This window comes from Ictalurus punctatus, chromosome 1, assembly GCF_001660625.3.
Source record: "Ictalurus punctatus breed USDA103 chromosome 1, Coco_2.0, whole genome shotgun sequence".
NCBI classification, from domain to species: Eukaryota; Metazoa; Chordata; class Actinopteri; order Siluriformes; family Ictaluridae; genus Ictalurus; species Ictalurus punctatus.
The window spans coordinates 18,919,343-18,941,103 of NC_030416.2; the positions used below are offsets into that span (position 1 = coordinate 18,919,343).

Below are 21,761 nucleotides of genomic sequence, written 5' to 3' on the forward strand. Positions count from 1 at the left end.
ATTGTTGCAAAACATATTGATGGAATTGGATACAGACATATTTCAAAACTTCTGAATCCTCCAGTAAGCAAGACTGGGGTCATTATCCACAAGTGGAAGCAACATCACTCCGTCATCAACCGGCCACGTACAGGAGCTCTTCGTAATATTTCTGACCAGTCAGTAGAATAGTCAGAAGAGTAGCCCAAAAGCAAAGGACCACTCAGAAAGAGCTCCAGAAACACTTGGAGGCAGCAGGTGTCATCATCACAGAGAAAACAATAGGCAATGTACTCCACTGCTCACCCCGCAGGACTCCATTACTAAAGAAAAGGCATGAATACTCGACTAGACCTGCATTTTGGATGATGTGTGTGTATTTATTTGACAGTCCAAGTGTAATCAGCCACAAAAGAGAACTCAATTTGGTACTTGCATGATGAGGCGGCTTCAAGTGTGTGTGCACAGAAAGCCCGTGATCAGGCAGGGAGATATTCAATCATTTCCTGTTATCTTAATTTTATCTTGATATTTATTTTTTAGCTTTCTTTTCATGTTACACATGATGTGGACTTGACTGTCCTTGTCAAGTTCGAGTATAAATTTACCCAGTTGCATGACAAGAGTTCTTTCATAATTGGACTTGAGTTCGAGTCCTGGGACGAGTACCCCAACTCTAGCCATCTCTTCCCCAGGTAAGTGACGCGCATACACCCGCCGTCAGACCAGGCCACCTTCTTCCACTACACTATGGTCCGGTTCTGATGCTCACATGTCCATTGTAGGCAGTGGACATGGGTCAGCATGGGCTATGCAGCCCCATTCAAATTCATTAATACATTAAAATATATATATATATATATATATATATATATATATATATATATATATATATATATATATATATTTAATCCTTGGAAAACTGCTCTGGTATAAGTGGGGCAAAAACTTCGGGACGTCCTGTTACAAGAAAATGATTAAATCACGTACTATTTTCCTTTACTTAACGCGGAAAAAGTCTCCAAGTGAGGCACAACGTGACTTCACCTTCGCGCATTTAGACAAACTGCAAAATGTAACCGAAAGCAAGCGTTCTGCGCATGCGCACGGTTGTCATTACGAGAGTGTGCTGTCGGAAGGGAGTGGAGTTGAAGTCGCTGCCAGAAATCTTCTCTTCGGGAAAAAAAATACATTACACTGGTGAGTTTGCCATCTAGCTGCTGTTATAGTCTATTTGTCCAGTAGTCTTGTAGTCGTTTTACTGAGACTCTGAAGCTGAAGTGTAAGTGTCTAAACACAAATGTGAGGTTAGCCTGGTAACGTAACCCGCGAAACCAGTTTACTTTGCTAGCAAGCTGTTAATGAACGGTTCCGCAATATTTTGAGGTGAATTATTAAGTTAGCTCGATTGGTATGAGATCTCCGAGGCTGACAAAATGGCTCGAATAGTCATCATATTTAATACCAGTAGCTTCGCAGTAGTCGCTAATGTCAGTACACTGGGTTAAATGCAAATCACCAAGCTGTGTTAAAGAAAAAAAAACCTGTTTTAGCTGCTCCAACTATCTACTGTAGGCAGAAATATAAACAAACAATCGTTTGAATATGAACTAGGTTAGTTAGGAGTAAATATGAACATAAACATGATTTTAAAAAAGTCGTAATAAAGTAGTCGTCGTCGTTATAATGTTACTTTCACAAAAAGTTTGGAATATAAAAAAATATATATAATATTTTTTTAATCACGAGAATGAAACAGACCATTAACAAGGTGGAGTAGAAAATCGGCAAATCAAAACAATGCATGACATGTAATATTTATAACTTAGAAGTGAATCAAAAGTTAAATACGTATAGACTGAATCAACATGCAACATACTTTAAGATAATGCGGAATAGATTGACACTTTCATTCATTCACTCGTTCATTGATTCACACATTCATCCTGGTCAGGGTTGCAGTGGACCCAGAACCTTTCCTGGGAAGACCGCATAAAATGGGAATACACCCAGGATGGGAGGATAATCCATGACTGGACACCATGCACACACACACACATACACACATTTTTATTTTATTTTTTTACATAGGGGCAGTTTAGAGTGGCTAATCAAAGCCTAGTAACTAACATCAACTGCATGTTTTTGGGAAGTGGGAAGAAACTCTGTGAACACTAGGAGAACATGTGAAATGTCACACAGACACACAGTAATCTGAGCCCAGAAGCCTGGGAACGCTATCCGTTGCACTGCTGTGCTCCTTCGCATTTCCTTTAGAATATTAAAGGATTTGGGGATAAACTTGCAGACAGCATTTTACTCATGCACGCAAGACCGTAACCACATCCTGAAGATTGGGGGACCAAACCATTTGGTGCGGGTGGGGTCACAAATGTAATGGTCCTTTTTAGTTCTCTATGTAATAAAGGCCCAAATATTTATATATACACATGATTTATATACACAGTGCAAGACCTTTTATATTAGGGCCAAAATAATTGCATTAATGTCAGTGAGTATTACAGTACAAAACCAAGATAGATTAGATAGATAGTGGTTTATTATATTTCATATGTACTCACTCTCTACCCCCAGGCTTTTATCTTATTATGCACAGATATAGTGAATAATATGTTCCAAACAGTAGAGCAGACCAAATAGGAATTACAAAACGTCCACTGTGTATATACTGCTAACTTTTCTCCTGTTCCTGTCAGCTTACCCTTTTTTTCCCCAAAGAAAAAATTAATATAATTTGATTGTCTTTTCATTATTGTCATAATGTCTCAGTAAAACAACATGACTGTGTCAACTAGCCAGACAAAATTACTTGCACAAAATTATTTACTCACCCTCAAGCTGTTCCAGATCTTCGAATAATGGTTACACAGCTATACAGAAAAGCAGTCCATATGACACAAAGCTCTCATATGGCCTATTGGAGTATAGTTTTTATGGTGCCTTTATAATGCACCATAGCTCAAGCTCATGATCACGATCTACTGCCATTTTTTGGAATAAAGCTCTAATAGAGTGGAAAAGATTGCGGGGGGTTGGGGGGGATCTTCTTTTATGTTATGAAAAGTTTTGCAAATAATATATTTTGTATTTAAAAAAAAACAAAAGAAAAAAAAAAACGACTGTCCTAATCACAACCTAAAAAAATTTAAGTCTGATGATGATAACTCTCCCACTTTTAGTTTGATGAATCATTTGCTTAGATAAGTGAATTTACTGAAAGATTACCTGTAAAGTCAGGTAACCATGTTTATTACATTCATTCAAAATATTCACACATTCATTGTCCATCTTCTCCCTAATATACTGAAAAGTTCTCTGTTAATGTTCCTTGTCTCATCACATTGACAATAACAAATTACATTACATGAATCACATAAATGTTTGCATACCTGGATATTACTGTCTGTCATTTAATGTTTCTGTCGTAAAACAGTTGGCAAATATTAAACTTTAGCTACTTAACTTACATTTTACCTCACAGTCTTTCACCATTAAAACTGAAGCATTGCGTGGATTCTGCCCTCTTTGATTTGATTGGACATTTCAAATATTTTGACATTGAAGAACGTTGCTAGACAACTGAGGCAGACCAGCCTAAATGTATTTTTTAAAAAAAAACCTTTTGTTACCCTAACATGCATAGCAGTGCATAACTGACTACAGCAGAGCAGCATCAAAAATATCAAATATTGGGGGGGGTTATCTGTTTATTGTGGAGGACATGTCCCCCTCAATGTCTGTGGTGATTATGGCCCTGCATGGGTCTGTCAGTCAGTATGTTTACATGGACAACAATAATCCAATATTAACCCGATTAGCACAATACTCAGATTAAGAAACTACCATGTAAACAGCAATTTTTTTTTATTACATTAATCCGACTAAAGTCATACTCGAAGTAAACACACATTGAATTAGGACATGTGGAGTATTCCTGTTTTCCTGTTTTAGTCGCATTATCGATGTGCATTACAGACATGTAAACACCTTAATCACACTATTAACGTCGTGTGGGAGTTTTCACCACATTTTGCAACAGGACATGTGCACACATGGCAGAGCTGAGTCTGAAACCGCGTATTTACCTGCTATATAGTAGGCGAGATACATGTATTTCAGCTACTATATAGTAGGTAAGTACGCGGTTTGGGACGCAGCCCCTGGCTTCAAGCAGTCGTCTATTTGCACGTACAGCATGACAAATAATGAACTGCACTTGAAGATTTCGTGAAATTGAAAATTAAAACTGTATACGGTACCATAACGAAGATGAACTGTATGTTAATACGGGAAATTCTGCAGGGAATGTCGGATGGCATGGCGTGGGAACGTAATGACGTGTGCCGTTAATCTATCTACGTTCTATAACATGTAAAACCTGAACATGAAAGGAATATTCTAAAAGCGACTCATGTAAACACCTTAATCAAAATATCGTCTTATTCAGAATAAGGTCAATAATTAGATTATCGCTGTCCCTGTAAACCTAGTGAGTGTTACGTTCAGCTTTAATTAATCTCCCATAGATGATAACAGCTTTCTGACAGCCTGTCTATGTGTATTAACAAAAAGTGGATCCTAACTTTGAATGATCTGCATTCATAGTCATTGGAACATAACTGAAAACTGAGGATTGTTAGGGAGAGGACCACCGCGTAAGCATAAGTTACAGACGTGTAAACCGAAGTGCTGTGGTAAGGGATGAGGATGAACTGTTTCAGTGTTTTGTAACCTTTGTGTTCCAAAGTTACACAGTTACTACACAGATATAACTCCTAGAGGTGGAGTTAGACTTTGGTGCTTGAAAACGTGAAGTGATGCAATAACGGAAGTGATGTGGTAAAGTTTTCTTCTGTGCTGTAAATAAGTATGCAAGGTGCTGTACAGTATGTTATTTATTATAATAGTACACCATATTTCAAATTAAAACACTGTGGACAAAACAGGGACAGGTAAAACATTGAAAGCAAACATTGTCCATAAAACCATTATTTTCTGTATGATGTTTTAAAGTTTCCTTCAATGGCGACGCAGTGTGTGACCAAAGTGGAGCTCACAGTCTCCTGTGAAAATCTTTTGGACATGGATGTGGGCTCCAAGTCTGACCCCCTGTGTGTCTTGCATATGAATGCATCTGGAAATCAGTGGTTTGAGGTGAGTATTTAAGACCTGGCATACTAAATAAAGGTGGGTAAAGGCCAGACCTCAAGAAAACGGCATTGTTTATAACAAATTTTTAACAAAGGGAATTTTTTTGGCTTCTCAGGTGGGCCGCACAGAAAAAGTTCAAAATTGCCTGAATCCCAAATTTGCCAAGAAGTTTCTCATAGATTATCACTTCGAAATCGTACAGAAGCTTAAATTTGGCATTTACGATATAGACAACAAAACCGTTGATCTGAGTGACGATGACTTCCTTGGAGAGTTGGAGTGTACCTTGGGTCAGGTAAGAAAGTGTGCTGTTTACTGTTGATCAACAAAAATCATAATTACACTGCTCTCTCTTTATCAACTTCTGGTGCAATGCTGTTTGAGTTGTTCTTACCCGGTCCTGTTATATCAGTTCATCATATTTCCACTCATGTATGTGTAGTTATGTAAAGGTACTTTCACTTTGAAGTAGGAGAAGCACTAATAGAAGAATACATGCACTATGGTAACATGCATTCTCTAGCTGAATACACTGTTATGTCTCTACAGCAGGGCTGGAAATCGAAACCTGGTTCTAAAGTAGAAATTGGTAACAAAATTCCAAGAGAGTGGTAACTGATAAAATAAAAAACCCAAAACATTTCAGTTCTGCTTATCGGTTCCTAAAAGTGCAGTTTACTCGCATGTTTTGAATAAACGTCCTTGATTAATGCTCCTACATCTGTAAGGACGTGGCTGTCTTTCAGGATTTGCCAATGTCACGTGTCAATACATCAGCATATAGGTTGGATTTGATTGTTGGGCTATTTGTCAGACAGTGGACTATGGAAAGGCTGAAACTGTTAAAAGTGTGGCTTGGCTTTTTGAAGCAAATTGAGGACACTGCCTAGTGCAGTAAATGCAGAAATAATTATTTGCTGTAAAAGAGGTTGCACTTTAAATATGTCAAAACTTTTACGTCAGCACGACATAATGTAGTAGTGTTTGATGTCTTGTGGCTGCCAAGCCCGAGCGCAACAAACCCCTCAACAACTAGTACCTCATTAACAAACACCTTGCTAGCTAGGGCCTGCACCTCTAAAGGATATCCGTTGCTTAGCCATGAGACTCAGTTCTCTTTGGAAATGAAGGGAAAAGTGTCCAGGAAGAAAACCTAGGCGTGTCACAGAGCAGTCATGACATTTGTTGTGAGAAGGATATAATTCAGTCCCTCCAGGATTTCACAATCACAAAAATTGGGTTCTTCATGTTTGCATGTATCTGAAGCACATTTAAAGACTTTTTAGTCATTTTTCTTTGTTTTTGTTGTTTATGTCCTTTGGAAACACAGATTGTGTCCAGTGGGAAGTTGACCAGACCACTGATCTTGAAGAACAAAAGACCAGCAGGAAAAGGAACCATTACTGTAAATATTCGTCCATTATACTGCATTAATATGACAGAAAGAAATTTGAGATATGTTGCTTAACTTTTATATTTATAATTGGCTGCAGTTACGTGCCATTGCTAGATTTGTTAGACTGCTCATGGAACCTTCAGTGTAGTTAATTATGGAGGAGTGTTTACAGTGCAGGTTGTTTTGATATGTTTGCATACTTGGCTGAACAGTACAGTCTGATTCATTTTAATTTGAGGGACAAAACCATTTATTTGTCCCATCTGATTAATTGTGTTGCTCTTTCTCACATTGTTCACAAGTTCAGATCCCACCAATACCACAGCCATCCATAACAGTAGTCTAGGGAGCATCATTGGCTGTGCTTTCTACGTGGGAGGGATGTCATTCTCTTTCTCTCCTTTCAATCAGAGTTTAAAATATGTAAGAACTGGCTTCACATGTCGTAGAGCAAGTATGTGATAACCTTTACCCTTCCCAGATAGAGCTGACTAGTGAGTAGGAAATGGCAGAGGACCAAATTGGGAAGATCGTGGGGGAGAACAGAATACTAGTTTAAGTTGCAGAAATTGCAGAAAAGAGACCAGACAGTTTTATTTTTTTCAAGTTTGAGCAAATTTTTTTCCTTCTGTTGAAAATACTTGTTTTTGTTCTAGATTATTGCAGAGGAAATTAAGGATAATAGGGTGGTAAATTTTGAAGTCGAGGCCAGGAAGCTGGATAACAAGGTAAGATAAAACCTAGTGATTTTTTTGGAAAAAGAACTTAAAAAAATTAAAGTAACACTTTTTTTGCATTAGCGTGAAGGCATAATATTAAAATGTCTTTCATTATTTAAATAGTTCTAAAATTACAGATTTAATTAATGCTCTTATCAATCCATTTTCCAGCAAGCATGTCTAATGTACATTGTTTTTGTTAGACTCTCTCTAGGACATCTTTCCTAACTGAACCAAATATGTTTTCTTGTCGTATAAACTGTTTAATTGAGTATTGATTGAGTAATTGAGTACTGCACATTGAGTATTTTAAATTCTTTAAAAAAAATAATGTTAATCAACAAAGCTAAATAATTTATGCAAAATGTCTTGATTGCAGGATTTCTTTGGAAAATCAGACCCCTACCTGGAATTCTACAGGCAAATCGACTCAGGGTGGCAGCTTGCCCACAGAACAGAGGTATAATTCTCTGGAGAAAATTGGGGGGGGGTTGTGGAACTAATACTGAGTAGGGCATCCCTTTGCTCTCAAAACAGCCTCAATCTTTGTAGCATTGGTTCCACAAGATGTTGGAAACATTCCTTTGAGATTCTGGTCCATGTTGACATCGCACAATTCCTGCAGATTTTTCAGGTACACTTTAATGCTGTGAATCTCCCATTCTATCACATCCCAAATGTGTTCTACTGGATTCAGATCCGGTGACTGGGAAGACCACTGATGAACACTGAACTCATTGTCATGTTCATGAAACCAGTTTGAGATGACTTTTGCTTTGTGACATGGTGCATTATCATGCTGGAAGTACCCATTAGAAGACAGGTAAATTGTGGCCATTAAGGGATGCACATGCTCAGCAACAATACTCCTAATAGACTGTGGCATTCAAGCAGTGATTAATTGATATTAACAGGCCCAGATTGTGACAAGAAAACATTCCCCATACCATTACACCACCTTCACCAGCCTGGACTGTTAACACAAGGCAGGTTGGGTCCATGTGCCAAATTCTGACCCTAGCCGCCTGTGTGCCTCAGCAGAAATCAAAATTCATCAACCAGGCTATGTTTTTCCATTCTTAATTTGTCCACTTTTGGCAAGTCTGTGCCCACTGCAACCTCAGCTTTCTGTGTTTTGCTGACAGAAGTGGAACTCAACATGTTCCTCTGCTCTTGTAGCCCATCCACCTCAAAGCTCGATGTGTTATGCATTCTGAGATGCTTTTCTGATCACTACGGCTGTTAAATGTGTTTATTTGAGTTACTATACACTTTTTGTCACCTCAGACCAGTCTGGGCATTCTGCTCTGATCTCTCTCATCAACAAGGTGTTTCAGCATGCAGACCCTCCGCTCACTGGATGTTTTTTCTTCATTGCAATGTAACAGAAACACACAAATGTGGGTCAAACGTAAACCACGCGCGTTTCTCTCCTTCCCTCCCCCTCTGCTGTTTCCAGCCGCTCTTTTATTGCTCTCTCCCACTGATTAGACAACTCAGTGCCAGGCCAGTCTGGCTCCTAGCTCCTCCTCCATCACATGCACCATTTTGAGTAAACTCTATAGGCTGTTGTGTGTGAAAATCCAAGGAGATCAGCAGTTATAGAAATACCTCATTCAGATAATCACATTTGTTCCATTACCTGAAGCTGCTGGCCCATGTCTGCAAGCGTTTATAAATTGCACTGCTGGCACATGATTGAGTGATTAGATAATTGCATGAATGAGTAGGTGTACAGGTGTAGGTGTTTCTAATAAAGTGCTCAGGCAGTGTATTTTATTTAAAAAAAATAGATGAATTGCCCATTTTGAGGATGTAATAGCCACTTTCAAAATATAAAGCCTATTAGTCAAGTAAGAATGAAAAAGCAATATAACGTTATTTTTTATTTATTTCAATGAGGTCTGTTGTGTATTTAGTTAAAATTCTACTAATGGGTTTTATCATTTTGGAGATAGTCACATATAGTGTTTTATTATTTTTAATCCTGTGCTAATTCTTGCATTCCTTGACCCCTTTATTGTAAGAATCAAATAAATAAGGTGCCTGTTTTGCTAAATTGCTGTACAGTCAGATGACATCATCTGGATACTTAGTATTTAAATATTCTGCTGACTTAAGAAGATGCATCTCTCCTTCATTTTGTTATCATAGGTGGTGAAGAACAACCTTAACCCCTGTTGGAGACCTTTTAAAATCCCTCTGCAGTCTCTCTGTGGAGCAGACCTGGAGAAACCCATCAAGGTAATGTGTATCCTTACACTAGCGAATCATGATTTGGCATCAAGCATTTTAATTGCATTTAATGCGCCTTATCGGACACGTTCATGGACTTGTTGCTAATATAATGGTTTCTTTGGCTCATTTGAGAGTGTATTAAATCTTGAAATCCTTTTAAATTAATGAATGAATGCATGCAGAGTTGTTTGATAGCTGTTTATTATTTGTCTAATAATACTTTGATGTTTTTCTTGTTTTACTTCCAAAAGTTTCAAAAAGGAAAGACGACTGTCATAAAGTGGTTCAGTTGAGTTTAATTATATCACATGGTTTGGATTAACGCCAATGTTCTTAAATGTGTTCCCAATAGAGTAGTGCAGTTATGTCGTTCTCCTTCCAGAGTGATGTGTTGCATGGTCCTGGATTGGTGTTGGTTTAGAAACCCAACCCTATTCCAGCTTTTATTTGGTATTAATATTAGATATCTGGTTTAGTATGGTGTCTTTTTAAAATCATATCACATACCATATGTTATCATTTAATATTTACATTATGTTACTGATTTCATAACTAATGTTACCGTGGCTGGTGCTAATTTTTATGCTTTTGTAAAGCATTGTCCTGCTGTTCCTTTTTAAGCAGCATCATACTCAATTTTCAAATCATAATCACTTGTACAAATGTACATCATAGAGAGAATCATAGATATTTACCTATCTATGGTTCTTGGTTTGGTGTCGATGCATGCCATCTATTACTGTCTGCCTTGCTGTGTCAGTGTGACGTTAGAGAATGAGATGTAGGTGGTCACATTGTTTCTTTGATACCTCCAAAGGTGGAATGTTACGACTATGACAATGACGGGTCACATGACCTTATTGGGATTTTTGAGACGAATATGAAACGCCTGCAGGAGGCTACACGCACTTCTCCAGTGAGAACACCTTTTAAAATACTAAAATTAAAATACTTTTTAAAATTATATTCTATTTCTGTTTGTCACAATGGTTGTGTTATGTGCTACAGGCAGAGTTTGATTGTATAAACATGAAGAAAAAGCTGAAGAAGAAGAGCTATAAGAACTCTGGTGTTGTGAGTGTGAAACTTTGCCAGGTATGGTACCGGGTCTCACGCCCTCTTCTGCTGCTTACACCACTGTAAAAGATGCTGTACCTGTATTTTGAATTAGTTTTTGTCATGTAAAATTGTTTGTTTATTTATTTTTTCTTGCTTAGGTTGTGAAGGAGTACACATTTTTGGATTACATCATGGGTGGCTGCCAGTTAAATTTCACTGTAAGATTGTTTCAGTTATGAATATAGACTTTTATTGAAGTGTGTCAAGTATGGTCCTCAGCATAAGGCTACCATCTGTCATGCTTCCTCTGCTGCAGGTTGGAGTGGACTTCACAGGGTCAAACGGTGACCCAAAGTCTCCTGAATCTTTGCACTACATCAGTCCTAATGGGGTCAATGAGTACCTTTCTGCCATCTGGTCTGTTGGCCTGGTGATTCAGGATTATGACAGGTGAAATTGCAAGAATGGAATCTAAACCATGCAAATAATTTTAGTGCTTAAAACAGGGCAGATACAAATCTGGTCTCATTTATCACCATTGCATAGAAAAGGATCTGGATTTTTTCATAGACATGAAATTGAGAATTTATTTGTCTCACTTCACTACTACACAAAAGGAAAAATGTGTTGGTTTGCCATTACTCATGAAGAGTAAACTGTTTGCACTTTCATGCCCTCATTAAAATAAGATAAGATAAGAATAATTGTATTGATCCCACACTGGGGAAATTCACTTGAACAATGGTGTTCAATTCCGACTTATTGGACATTTTCAATCAGTATGCTCAAATGAATTATTTTATCACTGCAAGTCTGTTATAAGATTAGTCAGGACACTGTTGGGTTTCTGTGTGTAGAGTATCATGAGTCTTGTGTTTAGCTACTGGTGAGCAGGCTGATGGGAAAGGGTGGGTGTGACCTCCCTGCTGGGCAAACAATTCATACCTCTCTACAATAACAGGTACAGAGATAAAACAGACAGCAGAACTAAAGCTTTTTCGATAGTTAAACACTGTGCACAACCGCTACAATAAAATTATAATGTTTAAACCTAGTAGGCTAGGTAAAAAAGGAATACTTATATAAAATTAATTCTTAAACAAATTCTTAAAGCCCTGTGTGTCTACTTTCATTGGAGTCATTAACCACTGCTGTAAAGTGTGCTGTAAAGTGTCACTAATATCTGGTGTGTGGTGGGCGTTCTGGTGCATTATGGTTGCCGTCGCATCATCCAGGTGGATACTAGTGGTGGTTGAGGAGAAACCCCCCCCCCCCCCCAAAAAAAATACTATGTAAATCACTTTGAGTGTCTAGAAAAGTGATCTGTAAATGTAACTGTAACATCACAGATATTCAGTGCTGAACACGGGCATCCCCAAAACAGGGATAAATTCAATTTTTTTGCCTCTGGTAAAAAAATTAATTGTCTTTTGCAGTGACAAATTGTTCCCAGCCTTTGGGTTTGGGGCACAGATTCCTCCAAACTGGCAGGTAAATATGAACATATTCTAACTTTAGTTCTGGTAATGAAGATATTGGAATATGAACATGTTATGAGTACATTTGTTTTACAGGTGTCTCATGAGTTTCCACTTAACTTCAATCCATCTAATCCATTCTGTGCTGGTATGTAATAGAAGTAATATCAAGTTGCAGGACAATAAGCTCCTTTAGTTATGGAATAATTGGTCAGAGGGGGAATGGTAGATGATGTTTGGTGTGTGTCTGATGTTGCTTTTGTAGGAGTAGAGGGTATGGTGGAAGCTTACAGGATGTGCCTGCCCCAGGTCAAACTTTATGGGCCAACTAATTTTGCTCCCATCATCAGACATGTGAGCAATTTTGCCAAGCAGGCACAACAACAGAAATCAGCCAGTGTGAGTATCAACACCGAACACAACCACTACCACTATCAGTTAAAACCATTTGATTTTAAAAGCAATTGATCCAATTTCATTGAAAATCTTGCACATACAAGACCTTTAGTACAGTCATGTGAAAAAATAAATACACCCCATTGAAATTAATTAATTAATTTTTTAAAACACATTTGGACAAGCAAACATTTGATCCTCTTCGAAACAGTACCTGTTAATAAAGTTGAACAAAAAAAGATGATCAGTCACATGGGAAAAGGAAGTACACCCCCTACATTTATCACACCTTCAAATCCATAAAATTAGAATCAGGTGTTCAAGATTGGGTGCCAGTGATTAGAAGCTGCTTAGGGAGTGCAGGTGGAACATGTCTTATTTATACCCCTCTCATATCTAGTGCATGGTGTTCCCTTTGTTATTGTGATGTGTCGTGTCATCATGCCAAGATCTAAAGAGTTCGTCTATAAGGCCTTCAGAAAAATGGTTGTTGTTGCCTGTGAGTCTGGCAAAGGATTTAAAAAGATGATTTGAAATACATTCTACTGTAAGGAAAATAAGCTACAAGTGACGCAGATTTCAAACGACTGCCAATTTGTCCAGAATTGACCGTCCCGGCAAATTCAGCCCAAGAGCAGACCGTCTGATAAAAAAATAAGTCTCCAAGAACCCCAAAATTTCATCACATGATCTGCTTGCAACAGTAAGTCTTGCAAGTGTTGGTGTTACAGTGCATGCTTCTACAATCAGAAAGAGATCGCACAGATTTGACCTGCATGGCAGGTGTGCCAGGAAAAAGCCTTTCTAGTCTTGCTCTAATGTTCTTTTTAGACAGGAATCAGAATCACCTTTATTGCCAAGTACTGTGGGTTTACATGTACAAGGAATTTGTCTTGGTTTACTGGTGCTTAACAATAACAGTAAAATACAAGAACTAAAATAATATTATGGTAATAAGGATATAAATAAATAATATATGGTAATAAATAAATCATATACGGTATTAAGGTAAGCAAGATAGAAAGTTATGAAAATCAGAAGCATGACAAAACTATACAGCTATGAAAACCATCAGAATAAATATAAAAATATAAAGATAAGTGGTGGATAAGAGACCATGTTCTGAGTATTGTTGATGAGGCCAGTTACGCATGGAAAGAAACTGTTTTTGTGGTGTTACATTTTGGTCTTGATGGACTGCAGCCTACCACCAGAGGGGAGTGCCTTGAAAAGTTTGTGTCCAGGATGAGGGGTCAGCCACAATTTTAACTGCCCGCTTCAAGGTCCTGGAAGTGTAGTCATGAAGGGGTGACAGATTGCAGCCAATCACCTTCTCAGCAGAGTGAATGACATGCTGCAGTCTGCATTGGCCTTGGCAGTGGCAGCAGAGTACCAGATGCTGATTGAGGAGGTGATTATGGGCTCAGTGACTGAGGAGTAGAAGTGCACCATCATTGTCTTTGGTAGGTTGAACTTCTTCAGCTGCCGATTGGAGCAGGTGGGATTGAGTTCTTTGTGAAGTCTACCACCATATTATTTCACAGTGTATTTACCAACTACAGATTACAGTTTGCCAATGAGCATATAAGTAAAGACCAGGCCTTTTGGAATAACGCGCTTGGGACAGACGAATCAAAGATGGAGTTGTTTGGCCACAGTTTCAGCAGACAACTTTTCACAAGAAGCACCTTATACCAGTTGTGAAGCACGGTGGTGGAAATGTTATGGTTTGGGGTTGCTTCGTCACCTCGGGGACTGGATAGCTTGCATTTGTTGATTCATCTATGAAAGTGGACCTTTTCAACAGGATAATGATCCTTAGTACAATAGCATATCCAACAAGGAATGGCTTCAAAAGAAGAAATGGAGAGTTATGGAATGGCTTAGTAAATGCCTGTGTTTGGATCCCATTGAAATATTGTGTGGGGGTTTGAAACAGGCGGTACATGCATGCAAGAAAACCCTCAAACAGCTTGCAACTGAAAGAATATTACATGGGAGAGTGGTCAGAAATTCCAGCAATCCGATGTCAGAGACGGGTGGACAAGTATGCAAAACACCTACAAGAAGTTATTTCTGCTAAAGGGGGCAATATTAGCTTCTGAGGCGTGTACTTACTTTTTCCATGGAAGAATATCACATCTACTGATATTTCTGTTGAATAAATGATTGAAAAAGCCATTTTTCCTTGTTGTTTTGTTCAAGTATATCAACTTTATTAATAGGCACTGTTTCAAAGAGGATCAAATGTTTGCTTGTCCAAATATGTCAAACAAGGCAACAATTTCCATGTGGTGTACTTATTTTTTCACATGATTGTATATCTGTATATATCTTTATTATGTAAATATATTGTATATTTTAACAAAATCACCTTGTGTTTATAACAGCAACAGATAAAAGTATAGAGTGAGTGAAAGAGTCCAGTACGTGTCATGATATCACAATAGGTATCAAATTCAGACCCAGGATCAGTTATACAAACTCAACTATCAAACTTAACATAGCAACTTCACTACATTTCAGATCTTTCACCAGTCTGTATTTATTATTTAAGGAATAAAACATAACAGGGCATGCTGTTACAGGAAAAAAAAAAAAAAAAATCAATGATGGAGTGGTGAGATGAGTCCCAGCCTTAAACAGAGGCCATTACCACCCCCGGAGTTGACTATTTTCTAATAACACCCTGACCTATCTTGAATTTAACAATAATAATAATAATAAAAAGAGAAATATTTAAGAAATTAGAAAAAAAAATGCTGGTATGCAGTGACACGGATGCTTTCATGCAGACCTCATGTCTGTGTGTTTGCTACATAGATCATGTAATATACCAGAACTTGGCGAAAGGCTCATTTGACAGTCATTGTTTTTGAACTGCAGTGGCACTATTCAATACACAAAAATATATAATATATATATATATATATATATATATATATATATATATATATATATATATATATAAGAAATGAAAGCTGAAATTCTGACCTATTGTCTCATATTCATGTTTTGATCTGAAAACCAAATGTGTTCAATGTATAGCAAAAGCAATGGAATTGGCCTTGCCGTTCCAGTACTTTTAGAGGGGACTTTATAGTAAAATATACTTAAAGTTTGTTTTAAACTGAAATAAGCACATTTTGTATTATTAAATTTGTTTTTAATATAAAAAAAAAACTTTTATTTGCAGTGCTGAAGTTCATATACGATAGCTGCTTGTATTTTACACTGTTCTTCATTTCTTCCCTCTGTGTTTCTCTGTGAGACAGCAATACTTTGTTCTGCTCATTATCACGGACGGCGTGATCACAGACATGGACCAGACCCGAGCTGCCATCGTAGCTGCTTCCCATTTACCCATGTCCATCATAATTGTGGGTGTGGGCGGGGCTGACTTCACTGACATGGAGATCCTGGATGGGGATGATGGGCGCCTGAAAGCTCCATCAGGAGAGGCAGCTGTGCGGGACATTGTGCAGTTTGTGCCTTACAGAAAGTTCCAGAATGTAAGTTGGCCTCTGCACGGCTGTAATATTCTGGCTGTAGGCCTGTCTTTTTTTCCTCTAATTTTATATACATATATACAAATAGGTATAGTACATAGGGAGTAAAGTTGATTATTGCATAGGAATATTAGTGATTATGTAAACATGTTTACGTAAAACATCTTGATTATGTGCATGTCCTCTTCAGTGTGTGTGTGTTTTTTGGTTGAAGCTCTGGCAGCCTTTCCCTCTTTTTCCATGTCATTTCAGGCACCCAGGGAAGCACTTGCCCACTGTGTACTGGCAGAGTTGCCTCAACAAGTTGTGTCCTACTTCACATTTAAAAAACTGCATCCTCCCCATGATCCAACCCCTTCATAGACATGTAGGGCCATTATAGTCTTATTCTCTGCTGACTTCACCTTGCTTTTCTATGCACTAAAGGTTACATGGATTGGATCATAAAGGACATGCAACATGTAACATGAATAATGATTTAGTGCCTCACCTCTGTTGGTGCCCTCTGTGACTACAGTGGTGTTGAAAGTTTGTGAACCCTGTAGAATTTTATACATTTCTGCATAAATATGACCTAAAACATCATCAGATTTTCACACAAGTTCCAAAAGAATACAAAGAGAACCCGATTAAACAAATGAGACAAAAATATTATATTTGGTTTATTTATTTGAGGAAAAGGATCCAATATTACATATCTGTGAGTGGCAAAACTATGTGGACCTTTGCATTTAGTATCTGATGTGACCCTTTTTCAAGTTTGTGAACATTCTAGGTGAACATTCACAAACTTTCAAGCACCACTGTAACACCAGCTTCTCTTTCTCTCTGTCTCTGTGTGCTTGCAGGCTCCTAAAGAGGCATTGGCACAGAGTGTGCTGGCAGAGGTTCCTGGTCAGGTTGTCAATTATTTCAACATGCTGAAGCTCAGCCCTCTTAATTCAAGTACCCCTGTAGCTGATTCTGATGGGCAAACGAAGCTAAATGCCTAATGCTACTTCAGCAACTACCAGTAAGAGACCTCACCAGCTCCAGACAACAAACAACTTAATTCATGTACAACGCTCTGGTCCCTTACTAAATGAGTCATTCTAAGGAAGCATGTAAAAGCTTATTTGGGATCATAAACTTCATATCTACTGGTAACAAATGTTTATATTAATAAGATAGTCCAGTACATACATTTACTCTTTACATTTACTCATTTATCACAAGAAAATGCAAAATCTAACCTGCATGCTCAATGACAATGAATGTTGTTCACAAGTTGCAGACAGCATGATTTGAAAAGCATAAACTGCACAATATCATGATTACAACTTCAAAATGAATAATCTGAAAGACTTATCTAAATGCTGAAGCTTTTTATTCAGAAAGGCAAATTAAATCTGTGGAAAGCTTTTGTTACTGGTGCAGAAACAAGATTCTGATTCTTTATACCAGTTAACATCCCACCACTAAATGCACAAACAATAGTCAAGTGTGCTTTGTGTCAACTTCCTCCAGTCCAAGGACACGCATTGTACATTGATTCTCATTTCCAAATTGTCCGTAGTGTGTGAATGTGTATGCGATTGTGCCGAGTGATGGGTTGGAACCCCATCCAGGGTGTCCCCCACCGTGTGTCCCAAGACCCCTGTAATAGGCTAAGCTCCCCATGACCCTGTGTAGGATAAGCGGTACAGAAAATGGATCCATGAATGGATATGTTTTGACAGCAATCAAATAAGCTCAAACTTGGAATTGCTGTTTAAGAATCCAGATACAGAGACTGTAGTATCATGTAACTCTCCACTAAGGCTATGTTCACATTACAGAAGTGTCCCAAGTGCTATTTTTGCCTAAATGTTATACAGAGCTGTGTGAAGCCAGAAGGCAGATCTTTTCAATCTTATTTGATCACACTTTGTTTTTCTGATTTCCTGTACAAGTGCTGTACTTTGCCATACCTAGTTTATGCCCTTACAGTATATACAACCCCTGGAAATATTATGGAATCACCACACTTAGATGTTCACCTGAATTTTTTACTTCGTAGCAAATAAACAAATCACAGATACGAGACAAAACATTTTTTGTTTAATAGCTGTACATTTTGGCTTTGTGAAACATACCTCAAACATGTTAAATGAAATTATTTTTAATTACTGGCATATTTTTTCCAGATCAAGTAGAGGAAGAAATTATGGAATCACCTTATAATTTGTATTTCAAAAGCAAATTCCAGCACAAGTTTAAAAATTCAAATTAGTCTGCAGTTAAAAGAATGTGCTTACAGACCTTAACCTAGGACTTTTTGAAAGGTAAACTGGTCCCAACAAGGGAGTTGAAACAACGGAAATTTTATAAAACTCTTTCAAGAAGGAACTCCAACATGGAGTGTGTCAAAAGATGTTGCTTGTTCCCAGTCAGCTGTGTCTAAAATTTGGTGCAAGTATAAACAAAATGGGAAGGGTATAAAAGTAAAACATACAGGTAGACCAAGAAAGACATTAAAGATAAACAAATGGACAGAAACAGGAGTAAATGTTTGTGACAGAATTGTAAGAAATTCGGCCGAATGAAATTGGGTTTACATATAGAAAAGCCAAATGAAAACCAGCACTAAGACCTAAATGGAAGAAAACAAGCTTGCAGTGGGCTAAAGAGAAGCAATCATGGAGTGTGGATGATTGAATGAAGGTGATATTCAGTGATGAATCATGAATCTAAATTGGCCAAGGAGATGATGCTGGAACTTTTGTCTGGTGCCGCGCTAATGAAACACATAAAGATGACTCCCTGAAGAAAACACTCAAATTTCCCCACTCATTTATGATATGATATGAAGTTTTATGTCAGGTGAAAGACTAGGGGAGACATCAAAAGTCAATGCACAGCTATACACTGTAATTCTGGGCACTTTTCTCATTCCATCAATTCAAAATAATAGGTTTGGTGGTGATCAAGTCATTTTTCAGGATGATATTGCATCTTGCCCCAGAGCAAAGAGTGTTAAAGTTTTTCTTCAGGAAAGGCATATCAACCTAATGACATAGTCAGCAAACAGTCCGGATCTCAGTCCAATAGAAAATTTATGGTGGAAATTAACATTGGTCCATGACAAGGCTCTATCCTGCAAAGCTGATCTGTCAACTGCTATTCGAGAAAGTTGGAACCAGCTTGATGGAGAATATTGTTTTTCATTACTGAAGTCCATGCCTCAAAGAATTCACGCTGTCATAAAATCCAGAGGAGGAGCAACAAAGTACTAATTGTGATTTTTGTTGTTGTTGATGATTCCATAATTTTTTCCTCAACATTGAGTGACTCCATAATTTTTTCCTCTATTTGTTCTAGGAAAAAAGACATTAATTAAAACAATTTAATATAATTTGATTGAGGTATGTTTCAGGAAGCCAGAATGTTCAGATATTAAACAAAAATTGTTTGCTTTGTGTCATATCTGTGATTTGATTATTTGCTATGAAGTAAAAAACCCGGGTGAGCAGCCTGTAAGTGTGGTGATTATATATTTTTGCCAGGACTTGTACAAATACAAATATGAAGCATCAAGGCAAAAAGTGAATTGAGCACTAAAGCTACTAATGTGAACATAGCCCAACTGCATGTTTACACATACTGGTTCAAATTGGTGTTTTTTTGTTTTTTTCTATAATTTTTTTTTTGTTACATTGAATCTTTCTTGGTGCCTTATATATCAGGTTTCCAGCACTGCTATAATAATTTTTATTCAAACTGTATATATATCTCATTATAAAAATTACTTTTATATTTCAAGGAAAATTATTTTGTCAGTTTACACAGTTCTGTTAATGAAAATGCTTTAATTGTTAATGTTGCTTGCGGGCAGTTATGCTAATTAAGTGCCATAATATTAATCACAGGGATTTATTGATATTGTTTATAGCCTCTGAATGGGAATAGAGTGGCAAATTGAGTCGTGTTGCTACCTCACAGCATAGGTAGCCACCTCACACCAGGGTTCCTGGTTCACTGTGTTTCTGTGGGTTTCCTCCGCTTTCCTTTCAACCGCCAAAAATATGTCACTAGGTCAAGTGGCTATGCTAATTTGCCCCTTTGATGCAAATGAATGTGTGAATGAGTTTGTACATGGTGCCCTGTGATCAATAGGCACCCAGTGTTCCCAGAGTAGACTCCAGATCTATATGTAGGTATTATGCTATGTTAAATGTTGAAAAGATTCCTCTTAACTAATTTCTTGCAACAAAATCATTTTGACTTTATACTTCAAGAAATTTATGGTTTAAAAAAAGCTATCTTAGTTGGACAAAAATGTGTTTGATGCAATGTGCATAATTTTTAACATCATAAAGGACTCACTATAACTTTGGCTGATTTTTCCCTTTTAAAGTGATCCCACACTGTGTTAGTTATGTTTATATGGGGGTGAGGTAACTTGTTTAATGCTGTAAGTTGTCTACCAAACATCCAAATGGGTCTTGTTTGTCTTTGCTGCCTTTGGGTGGTTGTCATGGTTAAAGCAAGGTTTTACACTTCTGTCTATATTACCTTTTTTTATTATTATTATTATTATTATTATTATTTTAATGGTTAGCATTTCCATGAAGACATTTTAGGATTTATGATTTATTTTATAAGCTACAGGCCATTGTTTATGCAGCATTACAGTGGTTATTTAAATTTTTATTTTTTATTATTTTTTATAGAGACTACAGTTTTCTGATTGATTACATTTGATTTATTACTGATCATAAACCCACATTAAACTCAAATTCACTAATTTGCTTATTGCATGTGTTAAGTTACACTTGCCATTTTTAGCTCAGCAGAGGTGATGCATTGTTATTTCACCTATTAAATGGCTATATAACAATTACATGCAGTCCCGCATTACTAACGGTGTGATTTTAAGTTTGTTTGCGCCCTCCCCAAAATTTTTAGGACTAGCCGCCACTGATTACAGTATTAATGAGCTGATTCTAGTTTTATAAAAACCATTATTTGAATTTACAGATGCATCTAAACATGCTTAGTTGTAATATTACAATTTTCAGTCTCTTGGGTTAGAGAATAAAATTTTTGTGCACATTTTACTTTTGTGTTTAATGTTTTTAAAATGTGGAGTTTGGTATAAACAAATGTCCAAGCAGTTGTTAGAAAGCTATAATGATGCAAATTCTCCAAACACTGTGGGAAGTGATATATACACACACGTGTGACATTGTGTTATGTTGTTTTATATCGCATTTATGCCTGATTGGCTGATTGTACTCACTGTGGTGGACCAGTTTTCAGTTCAGTGTCAAGTATAGAGTCCATATTTGATTACAATAACCACATATGGTTATGTTAAACACAATGACTACAATATATGACAACCACATATCATATAAGCATTGTGCCAACCACAATATCAACACATCTCAAGAGTGAAATGGATTGAACTGGAACAGTAACAACTATATTAAGATGTTGACTTTGTATTCACTTTGACCTATATTCTTCAGCCAAAGAAGTGATGAGAATGGAGATGCCTGTTCTAACAGAACAACAATAAATTGTTAAATGTAAATTGTCTTCTGTGTTTTCTTGGGTGCACTGTGACAATATGTAAGGAGTGTTAATAATAATAATAATAATAATAATAATAATAATAATAATAATAATAAACAAAATAATATAAAAATATCTATTTTGTAGTACAAAATAAAGTGAAGAGAGAGTGAGAAGACAGACCTTTTAGGGCATTTTTGCTCTTTATCATTCCAAAATATGGCAGAAATTTCCATACAAAGAATAACAAAGGTGAAAAATTGTTTATTAACTATGC

General features: G+C 37.1%; 1 protein-coding gene across 3 annotated transcripts; it reads left to right on the forward strand.

The window, feature by feature from the left end:
* Positions 1 to 1,048: 1,048 nt before the first annotated feature.
* On the forward strand, positions 1,049 to 21,503 carry cpne3 (copine III). Of its 3 annotated transcripts, XM_017474626.3 has the most exons (17): positions 1,051 to 1,179; positions 5,014 to 5,154; positions 5,267 to 5,446; positions 6,482 to 6,556; positions 7,204 to 7,275; positions 7,646 to 7,726; positions 9,421 to 9,510; positions 10,322 to 10,420; positions 10,513 to 10,599; positions 10,722 to 10,781; positions 10,880 to 11,013; positions 12,000 to 12,054; positions 12,138 to 12,189; positions 12,307 to 12,440; positions 15,713 to 15,949; positions 16,199 to 16,313; positions 16,795 to 16,935. In XM_017474626.3, the coding sequence occupies exons 2-16, from the start codon at positions 5,023 to 5,025 to the stop codon at positions 16,307 to 16,309; spliced, it is 1,599 nt and encodes a 532-aa protein (XP_017330115.1). In that variant the 5' UTR covers positions 1,051 to 1,179; positions 5,014 to 5,022; the 3' UTR covers positions 16,310 to 16,313; positions 16,795 to 16,935. The 3 variants fall into 3 exon arrangements, with proteins under 3 accessions (XP_053538378.1, XP_017330115.1, XP_017330106.1); XM_053682403.1 differs by lacking the exon at positions 16,795 to 16,935 and having other exon boundaries at positions 1,049 to 1,179; positions 16,199 to 16,750; XM_017474617.3 differs by lacking the exon at positions 16,199 to 16,313 and having other exon boundaries at positions 1,059 to 1,179; positions 16,795 to 21,503.
* The last annotated feature ends 258 nt before the right edge of the window (positions 21,504 to 21,761 follow it).